The sequence below is a fragment of the Mesoplodon bidens genome (genome assembly GCF_964165515.1).
Source record: "Mesoplodon bidens genome assembly, chromosome: 9".
NCBI classification, from domain to species: Eukaryota; Metazoa; Chordata; class Mammalia; order Artiodactyla; family Ziphiidae; genus Mesoplodon; species Mesoplodon bidens.
In genome coordinates this window covers 34,419,704-34,435,879 of record NC_138166.1, presented here as the reverse complement: position 1 = coordinate 34,435,879, position 16,176 = coordinate 34,419,704, and the positions used below count along the sequence as shown (strand labels likewise).

The 16,176-nt window shown below is 36.2% G+C and overlaps 1 protein-coding gene across 1 annotated transcript in view; it reads right to left on the bottom strand.

Annotated features, from left to right (window-relative positions):
- Positions 1–4,943: 4,943 nt before the first annotated feature.
- Positions 4,944–16,176, bottom strand: part of POLR1F (RNA polymerase I subunit F) — a 30,835-nt gene continuing 19,602 nt past the window's right edge. The window contains exon 4 of the mRNA XM_081244279.1: positions 4,944–16,072. Coding sequence (XP_081100405.1) covers positions 15,682–16,072 — 391 coding nt within the window. The 3' untranslated portion in view covers positions 4,944–15,681. The remainder of the gene's footprint in view (positions 16,073–16,176) is intronic.

Below are 16,176 nucleotides of genomic sequence, written 5' to 3'. Positions count from 1 at the left end.
AATGATGTCATAAATACAAAGACTTAAAATGAAAAATTATCTTTCTCTGAACTCATCACATCTCATTCTCTGCCTTGTTCACTTTGTGATAGCCACACAGCCATCCTCGATTTGGAAATCTTTCATAAATCTGAAACTCAAGACACTCATCCCATCTTTGGGCCTCTTCACTGACTGTGCCCTTACTCTGAAATTCTCTACCTCCAGAATCCATCTCCATCAGTATTTGCTCTAATTTCACCTTCGAATGAAGCCTGTATTCACTATGCTCTTTAAAATTGTCATTGTAATCCTCACCACACTGACATGTCTTTCTGCCTTATTTTTCTCCGTAGTATTTATCATTATCTGAAATACTACCTATTTACCTGTCAATGGAGGACAACTAAAATATGCCCTCCATTGACAGGTAATTTTGTCTGTTTTGTTCTCTGATATAATTCCAGTGCCTAAATCAGAGTCTATCACATAGTAGGCATACACTAAATATTGGTTGCATGAACAAATGGCTCAGAGGAAAAAAACAAAAAAGCAAAAATGATCTGAATATAACAAAGCAAATGGCCTTTTAAGGTGAGAATATATTCACATTCACCCTCATCAAATAACTTGGGGCCCCCAGAGACTACTAAGTCTAGGCCTTGAGGTACAACATCATGTGGTAAATAGGATATGCAGACTGAAATTAACAAAATAAAAATGTTATTTTAAATAATATGTATTTACATGATAAGTTAAATGTAAAACTCTTCAACTTTATTGGGATTATAAATATACTTCTAAGAAAAATTGACGGAAACTCCTCTGTTGTGATTTGTAGAACCATACTGATCTCTATTGGAGATTAGAGCTGTCACTTTTATGATTTGAACTTTTTTGGTCTATAAACTCTATCTGGTAAAAACTCGAAGTCTACTTTAGAATGTAGGTGGAGGAGTCTTACTTATTACTCCAGTCTTCTTTCTTCTCTTTAAATCATAAGTGATATTCTTATAGCCAGTGGAATAGATTGAGAAAGAAATATATGCATAGAAAATACATTTAAAAAATTTATCTTGCTACATTAAAAAAAAAAAGGAATTCCAAGAATAAAGTTGGTCGTAGTCTTTCTTTCTTTCTTTTCTTTTTTTTTTTTTTTTTTTTGAGCTTTAGTCATATCTAGTCCACGTCTGCCTCTGAAGTGTTCTTTGGACATTTTGGCGACCAAGGAGAAGTTTTCATCATTTGCTTTTTAAATGTGTTGGCAGTACAGGTTTTCCATATTTTGAAATAAATCAAACTTGTAGAGACAGTTAACAAAGGAACACAGATCTAGGCTGTTGTGCACATATTATTTCTCTCTCCCTGTCACATGTGGATTCGTAAAATACACAGTCTCCATTTGGCTGGATGAAAACAATACCTCTCTTGGCTTTTCTTTAATCTGCTGATACACACACAAAGCCACTTTGGCAGCCCTCTTTACGTTTTCATTTTTTTTCCTTGCACAGAGCAATAAACAGTGTGCCAGCATCGCAAACCACAGCCTCCAGGGCAATGAAGGCAGATTCAAACAGTTGAATGGGAGGATGAACAAACTGTTCTGCCCCAGAACTGGCTGTAACTAATGAGTGATTTTAAAAATAAATAGCTTCTTTCCCATTTAAAAAATTTTATTTTTGAAAGGAAATGCATGAGCTGTGTATTTTATATAATAAAATACAAACTTCCAGTACTATAGCTTAATAAATTTATAAATGCCTCTCTCAATCCTCCCACCACTTATGACCCCTTGTGATGACACAGGCATATTACCTCTGGGTTATAAAAACAGAGCATACATCTTCTCAAAGCTGTATGTTCCCAACTTGACTGATTCAGTTAGCAAGAGCCTGAGCCTGCAATTTTCTGGTAGACTCAGATGCTAATAATATATGGATTACAATGATTGTCCATGACTCTATAATGTTGCTACTTCTATCTCATGTCTTTTTCACTGAAAAGAAGATGCAACTCTGTTAAGAACTTCATGGGAAAAGAAAAAATACAAAAAGAAAATTTCACCATTTCAAAATGCTTATTAAGATGAAAATGTTTATTGGATACCATGTGAGGAAGTCACCCTTTGCAGTAACTGCCAGATAATGATGATCCCCCTTTTGGGAGGGCTTGTTCTTAAAAGCCCTCATAAATCCCTACAAATTCTCACAAGTTTGGGAGCCAGGCAACCGTGTTAGTATTACCAGGAGTAGTAGGACATCATCTCCAAAGTGGGCCAGATTCTTTCTTCTAAGAATTTGCCATTGGGACTGACAGCCAAGGAATCACTCTCCATTTGGTTGGGACTGCAAAATGTAGGGATTGCCTGCGAAAGATCAAGAGAAACTCTTGGTACTTTCCAGTAACTTCATCTAATCTTTCTTGAAGTCTTGTGGCATTCTTATCCTGGAATTTCAGTGGCACCCCTGAATTATTATAGCAGCTCTTGTTCATTCCCACTTTTCTTTAAGCTTATGTAAATTCTAGTAGTTTTCATTTACTTGGGAAAAAATAATTATAAATTATAATATAGGATTATGGGGAGAGTAGTCAACATATTGTTTGTGAAATTCCCGTTTGCTCCAATAGAGCCTGTCAAGGTGGACAATGATAATTTAATGGGACAAGACAGTGTGGCTCTAAAAAACAAAGCAAAACAAAAAAGTTGTTATTATGGGCATGTAGCTCTAGAGAGTAAAGCCTGAAATATATAATATTAAAGTAGACTTAATAAGTGCTCTTCTTTCCTGAGGGTGGATTACTCAGACCCTTTTCTGCATTCAAAGTGGAATAGAACAAAGATTCTGCTCAGTGGATCGCCTGAACTAAAGTACACTTGGTTCCATGGCTTCCACTGTATTTCCATAATAATCCAGCCTTAAAGTGGCTAGAGATTACAAAGAGAGAAATTAGAGTGTAATTTTTTCATTCATTCAACAAATATGTATTGGATTCCTACCAGGTGACCAGCAAAATACTAGTACTCAGAATTCAGAGGCATTCTGGAACAACGACGTTTTTGCTCTCTTGGAGGGAGATAGGTAACGTTCCTGCTCTCATGGAAAAGGAGAGGGAGAGAAAGGAGAGGGAGGGGACTTTCTGGTTTATAGACTACATAAGTCCAAGAAGACAGTTCTGGCTTCAGATTGACTGGTCGTAGGAACTGAAAGAACATTATCACTTCTCTCCATCTCTCTGGCTCTGTGTTTTCCTGATTCTCAATAGGCTTATTCCACATGACAGTCAAAATAGTCACCATCACCTCTAGATCCTACTAACAGCTAGTGATCTAGTTAGGTCTTCCAAGAAAAAGACACCTAAACATAATTAAATATGCAAGGATTTTGTTAGGAAAAATGCCTGTGAGAGAAAATGAGGAGGGAACTGGGGAAGACAGGGTAAGCTGTCAGACCACAATGTAACTCTGAGCCAAAAGGAAAGAGAGAGGGACGGATGGTTAGGCAGAAGGGTTCTAGGTTGCTGTGTAATCTAAAGAGGGTTCAAGAAAGGGCCACCGGGTTGTTTTCAAGTCAGAGTTGGTTGTAGAAGTCAGTGTCTCCAGGGAATGAGTCTGCCTTCATATGCACGTCACAAGCTGCCTTTGGCCGAGAGCAGCAGTAGAGAGCAGTCTTGATGCATGTGTGATGGATTTGGATTTCACAGTGAAGCAGTGAGGGCACGTAGCTAATTAAGCTCCCTGTTTAGGAGGTCTGTAAGGTATATTCCCATGGAGGTTGAATGATCCCGGAGATAAGAATGCAACCTTCTCTCCTACAGGATCAAAATTAGTACTCACAAATCTCCCCTGCTGTTTGCATAATCACATCGTTATTTCAGAGCCCATGATTCATGGGATGGGGTCAGATGGGGCCCCAGTACTGGGTCCCATGATTTCACCACCCTCTGTGAATCCATGTAGAGGTGAGGTGGTTTCTAAAAAGGTGGAAAATGCTAATTTAATGGGACTGCTAGAAAAATTAGCATATATCCACTAGTATGTGTGAGTGAATATATGTATAAATGTGTCATGCACCAAGATGTTAGCATTTTGACATGCATTAGTTTTAAAATAAGAAACAAAATAAGAGTAAGCACTTTGTTTTCTAAAGATAAATCCATTAAATAAGAAGAATCAGTGATTAGTTTCATATTAAAGTTGAAACCATGGATTCTAAATTGAGTATATAATATATATTTGCATAAATTGTATCAATCTGTAATGATATATAGTATACATTAAATTAGAAGATAATAACTGACCTTATCTTTTGGGGTAAGCTGGTAGCAGAAGACAGTTTTCCACAAGTCTCTTGCATTTCTGCGCATCTTGTGAACAAGTGGCACTCACAGCTTTTGCTCCAGACTAGCTTTTCAAGGATGTTTAAATAGCTAAAGCCTTAGAAAATAAAAACAGTGTCTCCCTCAACAGCAGAGGCCAGGTTTGTTCATCGTCCAGTGTAATAAAGATAACGTCTCCCATTGCAGCAAAAGTTGGGCAGGTTTGCTTGCAACCCTTATAAATGACTAGTCACTAAGCATAGCATTTCTTAGCTGTGACACAAGCTTTCTTCACATACAGCATCCAAATAGGGCCCTCAGCACTGTCCCCAGTGGACTTGCTGGGCAAGGGGAACTGACACAAACAAGAAGCTCAGGGCTTCCCTGGTGGTGCAGTGGTTGAGAGTCCGCCTGCCGATGCAGTAGACACGGGTTCGTGCCCCGGTCTGGGAAGATCCCACATGACGTGGAGTGGCTAGGCCCGTGAGCCATGGCCCACGTCCGGAGCCTGTGCTCCACAAGGGGAGAGGCCACAACAGTGAGAGGCCCGCGTACCGCAAAAAAAAAAAAAAAAAAAAAACCAAAAAAAAAAAACGAAGCTCATGCGGCTTTTTAAAAAATTTTTATTTTATTGAAGTATAGTTGATTTACAATGTTGTGTCAATTTCTGCTGTACAGCAAAGTGATTCAGTTATACATATATACATATTCCTTTTTTATATATCCTTTTCTATTATGGTTTATCATAGGATACTGAATATAGTTCTCTGTGCTGTACAGTAGGACCTTGTCATTTATCCATTCCATATATAATATCATGCTTCTTGATGTGCCATGAGTAATAAAATCCCTGTGTCTCTGACGTCTTATGTCAGCATCCATGAAACTGTGGCAGACTAACTTGTTAGCTGGCAAATAGGTTAAAATCTCAGACTCTTTATAGTTCTTAACAGATGCAAGTAGGTAAATGAAATTTCAAGTACATAATAAACTATTTACAAAGACAGCATTATCAGTGTCATTCAGGACTTTATAACTGAGAGGAACCTATAGGTCATCTAGCTCCCAATTCAGTGTTCTCATTTTACAGGTAAAGGACCACACCCTAGGGAAGTAAGTGAAATTGTTCAAAGTAACAAATAGATAAGAATCAGGAACTGATTCAGGGTCAAGTTTGCTTTACTCAACCCTCATGAGGTTAAAACACTGTCATTTAATATGCAAAGGTTATTTAAAAGCAATGAATAAAATGTGGGTATGAATATCTTAGAACATGAGATATTGAAATATTTTTATATAATCATTCATTTTGGAGGATTAGTATTCTTTCAGGCTTCCTTGCACATATGCTTGAATACCCACACAAAATATGTTTTTTGATATAAGAATCTTCCTTAACTGGTGATCTGGGCTACAGACAACCAAATCTGAAAGACATTAGACTGTAACAAAATATGGTGGGACGTAGGATTAACAGGGACTTCTTTCATGTATTAGACACATGGTGTTTAAATTTCTTTCCTTTCCTGATCATAATCTCATAAATTTGTAGATCATTATATTTACTAACACATTCTAATTTTAAATTCTAAATCATGGTCCTTTTTAATGGATGTATTACCTTGTATCTCTGTTTACCAAGGCAAGCATTGGCATTTCATTTGTCCTGATTTCTCCTTGAGTCAACAAGTACCAGAGCATTTTCTAATTATGTCCAATAAATGTGGAACTAATTACTTAAAACTGCTTGAGACTGCAGCTTATTTGCTCTTGAAATCCTGGTTGCACATATATATATTTGCTGATTTTGCTTCTATTCTTAATTACTGCATTTTATAATTTACTAAATTTTTGCCTTACAAAAACTTGCATATAAGTTCAGGGCAAGTTACCAAATTAACATAAGTAGGAACAAGTTTATCAGTCTAATGTCTGAGGAAAGGCAACTGGGCTTTAAGATGATACAGTGTACTAAATATTTATTTGAAAGAAGAAGACAAAACAATACCAAGAAGTTATTTACTGTTGCCAAGGCAAAGGTCTGAGAGAGAAAACAGTTTAGACCAAATATCTGAGCTTTTTTTTTTAGTGTTTGTTATTTTTATTTTATTTAAAAACATTTTAGAGATAAAATTCACATAACTAAATTCATCACTTAAAAAATAATACAGTTAAGTTTTTTTGTATGTTCAGATTTTGTGTAACCATGACCTGGTCTAGAACATTCTATCACCCCAAAAAGAAATTTTGCACCCATTAGCTGTCAGTCCCAATTCCCTCCTCTTCCCACTCCCTGGCAACCACTAAGTTGCTTTCTATGGATTTGCCTATTGGGAACATTTTGTGTAAATGGAATCATACAACGTATAGTCTTTTGTGTCTGGCTTCTTTCTCTTACCATTTTTTAAGGTTCATCCATGTTGTAGCATGAGTCAGTACATCATTCCTTTCCATGGCTGAGTAATATTTCATCGTATGCATACACAACTCATCAGTCCATAGACGTTTGGGTGGTCTCCACTTTTTGGCTATTGTGAGTATTGCTATTAGCATTCACGTACATTTCTTTGTATGGACATATGTTTTCACTTTTCTTGGGTATATATTCAATATCTAAGAGTGGAATTGCTGGGACTTACGGTAACTATGTTTAACTTTTTGAGGAACTGTGGCTATACCATGTAAAATTCCCATCAGTAAAATTTCTCCACATTCTCACCAACACTTTTGCTAAAAAAATTTTTAACTGAAGTATAGTTGATTTACAATGTTGGGTTAGCTTCTGGTGTACAGCAAAGTGATTCAGATATATGTATATATATATATATATATATATATATTCAGATAGATATATTCTTTTACATATTCTTTCCCATTATAGTTTATTATAAGATATTGAATATAGTTCCCTGTGCTGTACAGTAGGACCTTGTTGTTTATTTAATATAGTAGTTTGTATCTGCTAATCCCAAACTCCTAATTTATCCCTCCCCGCCTTCCCCTTTGGTAACCATGTTTGTTTTCTATGTCTGTAAGTCTGTTTCTGCTTTGTAAATAACTTAATTTGTATCGTATTTTAGATTCCACATATAAGTGATATCTTATATGTGTTTTCCTCTGACTTACTTCACTTATGATAATCTCTAAGTCCTTCCATGTTGCTGCAAATGGCATTATTGCATTCTTTATATTGCTGAGTAGTATTCCATTATGTATATGTACCACATCTTCTTTATCCATTCATCTATCAATGGACACTTAGGTTGCTTCCATGCCTTGGCTACTGTAAATAGTGCTGCAGTGAACACTGGGGTGCATGTATCTTTTTGAATTATGGTTTTCTCCAGATATATGTCCAAGAATGGGATTGCTGGATCATATGGTAGGTCTATTTTTAGTTTTTTACGGAACCTCCATACTTTTCTCCATAGTGGCTGTATCAATTTACATTCCCACCAACAGTGTAGGAGGGTTCCCTTCTCTCCACACCCTCTCCAGCATTTATTGTTTGTAGACTTTTTAACGATGGCCATTCTGACCTATGTGAGTGATACTTCACTGTGGTTTTCATTTGCATTTCTCTAATAGTGATGTTGAGCATCTTTTCATGGGCCTGTTGGTCATCTGTCTGTCTTCTTTGGAGAAATGTCTTTTAGGTCTTCTTCCCATTTTTTGATTGGGTTGTTTGTTTTAGTGATTAAATTTATTTATTTATTTATTTACAGCTGCATTGGGTCTTTGTGGCTGCTCTCGGGCTTTCTTTAGTTACGGCTTGTGGGCTTCTCATTGCAGTGGTTTCTCTTGTTGCAGAGCACAGGCTCTAGGTACTAGAGCTTCGTTAGGCTTCAGGCTTTGGTAGTTGCAGCACATGGGCTCAGCAGTTACGGCACATGGGCCCTAGAGCACGTGGGCTTCAGTAGTTGCGGCATGTGTGCTCAGTAGTTGTGGTGTGTGGGCTTCAGTAGTTGTGGCGCACAGGCTTAGTTGCTCCGCGGCATGTAGGATCTTCCTGGACCAGGATCGAACCTGTGTCCCCTGCATTGGCAGGCAGATTCTTAACCACTGTGCCACCGGGGAAGTCCCTATTTGTTTTTTTTTTTTATGTTGAGCTGTATGAGCTCTTTGTACAGATTGGAAATTAGTCCCTTGTTGGTCACGTCATTTGCAAATATTTCCTCCCAGTCTGTCAGTTGTCTTTTCATTTTCTTTACATTTTCCTTTGATGTGCAAAAACTTATAAGTTTGATTAGGTCTCATTTGTTTATTTTTGCTTTTATTTCTCTTGCCTTCGGATACTGACCTAAGAAAACATTGCCACAATTTATGTCAGAGAATGTTTTTCCAATGTTGTCATCTAGTGTCAAGTCTTATATTTGAGTCTTTAAACCATTTTGACTTTAGTTTTGTGTAGGAGTGAGGGAGTATTTTAACTTCATTAATTGATATACAGCTGTCCAGCTTTCCCAAACACTGCTTGCTGAAGAGACAGTCTTTTCTCCATTATATATTCTTGCCCCCTGTCTTAGATTAGGTAACCATAGGTGTGTGATTTTATTTCTGGGCTCTCTAATCTTTCCATTGATCCATATGTCTGTTTCTGTGCCAGCATCATGCTGTTTTGATTACTGTAGCTTTGTAGTATGTCTGAAGTTTGGAGGGTAATGCGTCCAGCTTTGTTCTTTTCCCTCAGGATTGCTTTGGCAATTCTGGGTCTTTTATGGGTCCATACAAATTTTAGGATTATTTGTTCTAGTTTTGTGAAAAATGTCATGGGTAATTTGATAAGGATAGCATTAAGTCTGTAGATTGCTTTGGGTAGCGTGGCCGTTTTAACATTAATTCTTCCAAACCAAGAGTATGAGATATTCTTGCCATTTCTTTAAATGACCTAAAATTTCCTTTATCAGTGTTTTATAGTTCTCAGCATATATGTCTTTCACCTCCTTGATCAGGTTTGTTCTAAAGTTTTTTTTCTTGATGTAACTTTGAGATTAAAAAAAAAATTTTCCCTTTCTGACAGTTCATTAGTGTAAAGAAATGCAACAGATTTCTGTATTATTCTTGTATCCTGCTACTTTGCTGAATTTATCAGTTCTAGTAGTTTTTGTGTGGAGTCTTTAGAATTTTCTACATAGTGTATCATTTCATCTGCATATAATGACAATTTTACCTCTTCCCTTCCTATTTGGATACCTTTCATTTCTTTTCCTTGTCTGATTGCTGTAGCTAGGACTGCCAATACTATGCTGAAAAGTGATGAGACTGGGCATCCTTGTCTTGTTGCAGATTTTAGTGGGATGGCTTTCAGCTTTTCACTGTTGTGTATTACGCTGGCTGTGGGTTTGTCATAAATAGGTTTTATGATGTTGAGATATGTTCCCTCTCTACCCACTTTGATGAGAGTTTTTATCACGAATGGATGTTGAATTTTATCAAACGTTTTTCTTACATCTATTGATATCACATGGTTTTTATCTTTTGTTGATGTTTTCTTTTGTATCACATTGATTGACTTGTGTATGTTGAACCATTCCTTATGACCCTGGGATGAATCCAACTTGACTGTGGTTTATGATATTTTTTATGTGTTGTTGGATTTGGTCCGCTAATATATTGTTGAAGAATTTTACATCTATACTCATCAAAGATATTGGCTTTTAATTTTCTTTTCTGGTAATGGCTTTTCCTGGTTTTGGTATCAGGGTGATGGTGTCTTCCTAGAATGCTTTTGGGAATGTTCCTTCCTCTTTAATCTTTTGGAAGAGTTTGAGAAGGATCAGTGTAAGTTCTTCTTTGAATGTTTGGTAGATTTCCCCAGTGAAGCCATCCAGTCCTAGACTTTTGTCGGGAGGTTTTGTTTGTTTGCTTTGTTTTTTAAATTAGATTCTACTTCACATATCGGTTTTTTCAAATTATCTATTTCTTCTTGATTCAGCTTTTTGTGGGCTGAATGTTTCTAGAAATTTGTCCATTTCTTCCAGTTGTCCAATTTTGTTAGCATATAATTTTATATATGTTCATAGTATTATTATTTTTTTTTGTATTTCTGCAGTATTGGTGGTTATTTCTCCTCTTTCATTTATTTTATTTGGGTCCTCTCTTTTTCTTCCTGGTGAGCCTGACCAGAGGTTTGTTGATTTTGTTTACCCTTTCAAAAAATCAGCTCTTGGTTTTATTGACTTTTTCTATTGTTTTTTTAAAAATACTTATTTTGGGCTTCCCTGGTGGCGCAGTGGTTGAGAGTCCGCCTGCTGATGCAGGGGACATGGGTTCGTGCCCCGGTCCAGGAAGATCCCACATGCCACGGAGCAGCTGGGCCCGTGAGCCATGGCTGCTGGGTCTGCACATCCGGAGCCTGTGCTCCGCAATGGGAGAGGCCACAACAGTGAGAGGCCTGTGTACCTCAAAAAAATAAAACAAAAAAAAAAACCCCAAAAATGTATTTCCTCTCTAATCTTTATTTCCATCCTTTTGCTAACTTTAGGTTTTGTTTACTCTTCTTTTTCTAACTCTTTTAGGTGGTAGGTTAGGTTAGGTTGTTTATTTGAAATGTTTCTATTTTTTTGAGGAAGGCTTGTCTTACTATGAACAGCCCTCTTAGGATTGCTTTCTACTGCATCCCATAGATTTTGTATGGTTGTGTTTCCGATGTCATTTGTCTCAAGGTATTTTAAAAATTTCCTTTTGATTTCATTGTTGACCCATTGGTTTATTTAGTAGCATGTTGTTTAGTCTCCATATAATCATTTTTTCTCATTTCTCTTTCTGTGGTTGATTTCTAGTTTCATGCCATTTTGGTTAGAAGAGATACTTGAAATAATTTCTATCCTCTTAAATTTGTTGAGGCTTGTTTTCTTTCCTAGTATGTGGTCTCTCCTAGAGAAGGTTCCATGTGCACTTGAAAAGAATGTATATTCTAGTTTTTATGGATATAATGTACTGAAAATATCAAGTCTGACTCTTCCGTCATTTAGGATCTCTGTTGCCTTATTGATTTTCTGTGTGGATGATCTACTGATGTCAGTGGGGTATTAAAGTCTTCTACTATTGTATTCCCATCAATTTCTCTCTTTATGGCTGTTAGTATTTGTTTTATGTATTTAGGTGCTCTTATATGTGCTAACAAGTGTAATATCCTCTTCTTGTATTGATCATTTTATCATTATATAGTGTCATTTCTTTATCTTTCTTTGTAGCCTTTGTTTTAAAGTCTATTTTGTCTGATATAATTATTGCTACCACTGCTTTCATTTCCATTTGCATGAAATCTTTTTCCATCCCCTTTCAGTTTGTGTGTGTCCTTTGCCCTAATGTGGGTCTCTTGTAAGCAGCATATTGTATGCTCTTGTTTTATCATCTAATCTGCCACTCTGTCTTTTGCTTGGAGCATTTACTCTATTAACATTTAAGGTAGTTATTTGTAGACATGTATTTATTGCCATTTTAAACCTAGTTTTCCAGTTGATTTTGTATTTCTTCTTTCTTCCTTTTTGTTTTTCCTTTTGTGGTTTGATGGCTTTCTTTTATATTATGCCTGAGTTCTCTCCTTTTTGGTTTTTGTGAATCTATTGTATGTTTTTGATTTGTGGTTACCCAGCTTCTCACGTATGTTAACCCATTACTATATCTACTTGCAGTCATACAGGATCAAACACATTCTAAAAAAAAATAAACAAAAAACTACATTTTCTTACTCCCCTTCCCATTTTATGATTTTTCTGTCCTCTTTTACATTTTTATGTTTATCCTTTTGCTATTCATTGTAGTTATTTTCACTTTCACAAATTTTTTTGATTAAAAAAAATCTATGTACTGTCTTATTTAAGTAATTTACAATTGTGATTTCTTTTCTGTAGATTTTTGCTTCTTTTCTATTTAGAGAAGACCTTTCAATATTTCTTTCAGGTTAAGTTTAGTATTACTTTAGTTTTTAAAATTTGCTTCTCTGAGAAATTCTTTCTCTCTCCTATTCTAAATTATAATCTTGCTGGGTAGAGTATCCTAGGTTGCAGGTTTTTCCTTTTCAGGATTTTGAATGTATCTTGAGACTCCCTTCTGACTTGCAATGTTTCTGTAGAGAAACTAGCTGATAGCCTTAAGGTGGTTCCCTTTTAACTAACTCTTTTTCTCTTGCTGCCTTTAGAATCCTCTCTTTAACTTTTGCCATTTTAATATATGTCTTGGCGTAGGTCTGTTTGGGTTCATCTTGTCTGAGACCCTCCGTGCTTCCTGTACCTGGATCTCTCTTTAATTGTGAGAAGTTTTCAGCCATAATTTCTTCAAATACATTTTCCATTCCTGTTTCTCTTCCTTCTCCTTCTGGCATCCCAATTATGTGTAGATTGGCCGACTTGATATTATCTCATAGGCCTCATATATTGCTTTCATTTTTTTTCATTTGTCTGCTGTTCTAATAGATTTCCATTATTATATCTTCTAGATCACGTATTAATTCTGCATTAGTTTGCTATTCATTGCCTTTAGCTCAGCTTTCATCTTGGTAAATGAGTTTTCTAATTTTAATGGGCTCCTCTTTATAGTTTCTGGTTCTAGTGCATTTCTATTGATAGCCTTTGATTTCTTCAGTATTTTTATTACCTCCTTTTTAAATTCAGGATCTGGTAGACTGGAGAGGTCTGTTTCATTATTCTTTCTTTCAGGGGCTTTTCTCTTGTTCTTTTATTGGGACTGGCTCCTCTGCTTCTTCATTTTACTTATATTCCTCTGTGAATTTAGGAGAAACTTATCTACTGTGAAGGGCTGTTTTTATGTGGGAGCATCCCTCTGTAGCCTGTATGAGTCTAATATTTTTGGAGGGCTGTTTTCAGTATGGATGCCTGCCACATTTTTCCTCAGTATGTGCTGGCCATTATCCCCTTGATAGAGGGTGTGATTGGTGTTGTGGTGACCAGAGCCTTGAAAACATTTCAAACTTCTGTTTATTCCCAGTGATTAATGATTAATAGGAACTGAAGAGAGGATAAGGGGTCTAGCCTAGGCTAGAGAATTTTAATGAGCAAATTCCAAGATAAAAAGGAAAAACCTAGATTAGTGTAGCATGTGAGAAGTGTTTTGAAGGATATATGGAAGATACCATCATCAGAGGTTTCTGTATCAGATAAAAGCAACTGTCATTGTCACTTTATTGTAGGCAAGGCAAATGACCAGATCTGCCTTTTCAAAGCTACTGACATTGTGAAAAACATGAATAAATCTAGTTTCAAGTTCAGCATACGTTTTTCTTCAAAGATGCAAATTATTTTAAAATACAACATTAACAGAAGCAGCAACTGAAGCAAAATACAATAAATATGTGGGAATTTATTTTGCTAAGCCATAAAGTATTTTTCCATGAATAGCATCAATTTAACAGCTTCCTTAGTATTTACCAGAAGGGATTTAGAATTGTTTCACTAAACATTAATTTTTCACATTAAGTCAGACATAATAATTTTATGTATTTAAATTTAAAGGAAGTATTTATAAGACATTTTCTGGGTATGGTAGTACATTAAACTCTTGAGAATATGGTATAGCTTGTTTTAAATCTTTTTCAAATCATCCTTCCTTTAAACCAGTGCTGTCCAAAACAAAGATAATGTGGGCCCCTCAGATGCAATTTTTAATCTTTAAAAAAAAAAATGAGGGGCTTCCCTGGTGGCGCAGTGGTTGAGAGTCTGCCTGCTGATGCAGGGGACATGGGTTCGTGCCCCGGTCTGGGAAGATCCCACGTGCTGTGGAGTGGCTGGGCCCGTGAGCCATGGCCGCTGAGCCTGCGCTCCGCAACGGGGGAGGCCACAGCAGTGAGAGGCCCACGTACCGCAAAAAAAAAAAAAAAAAATGAAAAAAGCTGATTTAATTGTAGCATTTTATTTACCCCACTGTACCAAAATATTATAATCTCACCAATATACAAAATTGAGATATTTTACATTATTTCTTTGTACCTCTTCAAAATCTGATGTGTATTTTATACTGATACCTCATCTCTATTTGGACTAGCTACATTCTGAGGGCTAAATTACCCACAGGAACCTAATGATAAGGAAAGATACTGGCCTGCACATTTCCACTGTCTGGCACATGTGCTTGTAGACAAACATTGTGAATGACTGCCACTCTCCAAATACTATATTCTATCATTACAGATTTGGACCTACTACTATGGGAACCCATACATTAACAAACATTAAACAATGTAAGACCAGTAAGTACTATATCTGATACTAGATAAATGGCAATGAAAATGGCTGCCATGGATCACAACTAACAGTGAGTAGACAGACAATCTTCTTTTTCTCTGTAGCACATACCACAATTAGTATTTTTCTGTATTTTCTTACTTATATTGTGTATGTGCATCTGTTTTTCCTATGACATTCCATGAGGGAAGGAATTATTTCTACCTTGTTTGCCATTATACCCCTGGACCTTAGCAGAATGTGTTTTCCACACAGATCATCAAATACCTGTTAAATGAATGAATACGACCTTGCATTGATTATCAGGCTGAACCAGCTTGTCATTTCATTCTTCACTGTTTTCCAATAGTTAAGACATATTCCACATTTTCTCAGTGAAAGCAGTGAATAGCTGTTTTCTCTTCATAATAATTTCTAGTAGCTTAACTCAAATGTTAAAAGTAGGGAAATTCCCCACTAGTCATAATCACATTTTCCTGTCTTCAGCAGACTCTCCTCCTCTCCAACACCTAACAAAAGCAGAATGGTTGAGGCACAAACGAACAAGTGTCAGAAAACAGCCTCTCCCTCAACCTCTTAGACTGAGAGAAAAAGGAAAACAACATACATGCACCTAGAAGAAAAGAATAGTGAATATTGTTTCCTACCACACAGTCAGTAGTGGCAAAGTTCTTAAGAGCTCTGGAAACTTCAGAAACTCCTTTGGCAAACCATTGTAAGTTAAACAGTAGAAATACTGTAGTAGCCATGATAAAAGAAATTAAAGCAAAATAGCATGTCATGTAACATCATGACTAAATGTGAAACCTGTAACAACAACAAAACCCAAGCTCAAAACTCATTCTGTATGATATGAAATAACATTGTATTTTAAAAGTCCTTTTGCAGACTGTAGAAATCATTTATTTAGAATGTATCACTGGAAGAATTGAAGGAGGAGTTGAGATTGCGGGCAGCTCTTACCTTTCTATTCTGTATACAGTAAAATGGCACTTTAATAATACTGGCATTTCCCATATTTATCTGTTTTGTTTTAGCACCAAAAACTCAACTCCTAATCAAACATTCCCTGTTTTGCAAAGTATTGGAATACAAAACATTTCATAGTTCAAACTTTAGTCATCTGTTTTGTGTAAATCAATTTTTAAAAAACCAAATCATATTTAAAATGCACTAAAGAAAATTACTTTTCCCTTTTCTTTTTAGGTGCATGTTCCAAAAGTGGTGTAAATTCAGCCTCCTCACTGTGCTTTCTTTTCTTTTTTTTCTTTTTATGGTCACTTTGGTAACCACTGGAGTCACTGCCTTGGAAAACAAGGTCCTGGTGCTTTTTCTTCTTCTTCTTCTTTGGCTCTTCCTCCCAGAGGCCATTCACATTGTTATTAATCTGCAGATCTGTCTCTTCCTTCATGGTAACATCTGCAAAATCCGCTAGCTCTGTGGTACCACTTTCCACTTCATATGGCTCTGGGTCTTTCTTCTTTTTCTTTTTCTTCTTTCGAGGTTTTTCAGTAGCTTCTTCAGTGCCAGTTTCTGTTACTTCTTCAGAAACTGCAGAGCACTTGGTTTGTAAACTATAAATTAACAGTTTAAAACATTTACAGAACATTAAGCAAAAATGAAAGAACAAAATAAGATCAAGAATATTCCCCACATGACAGTAGTACAAGATAACATA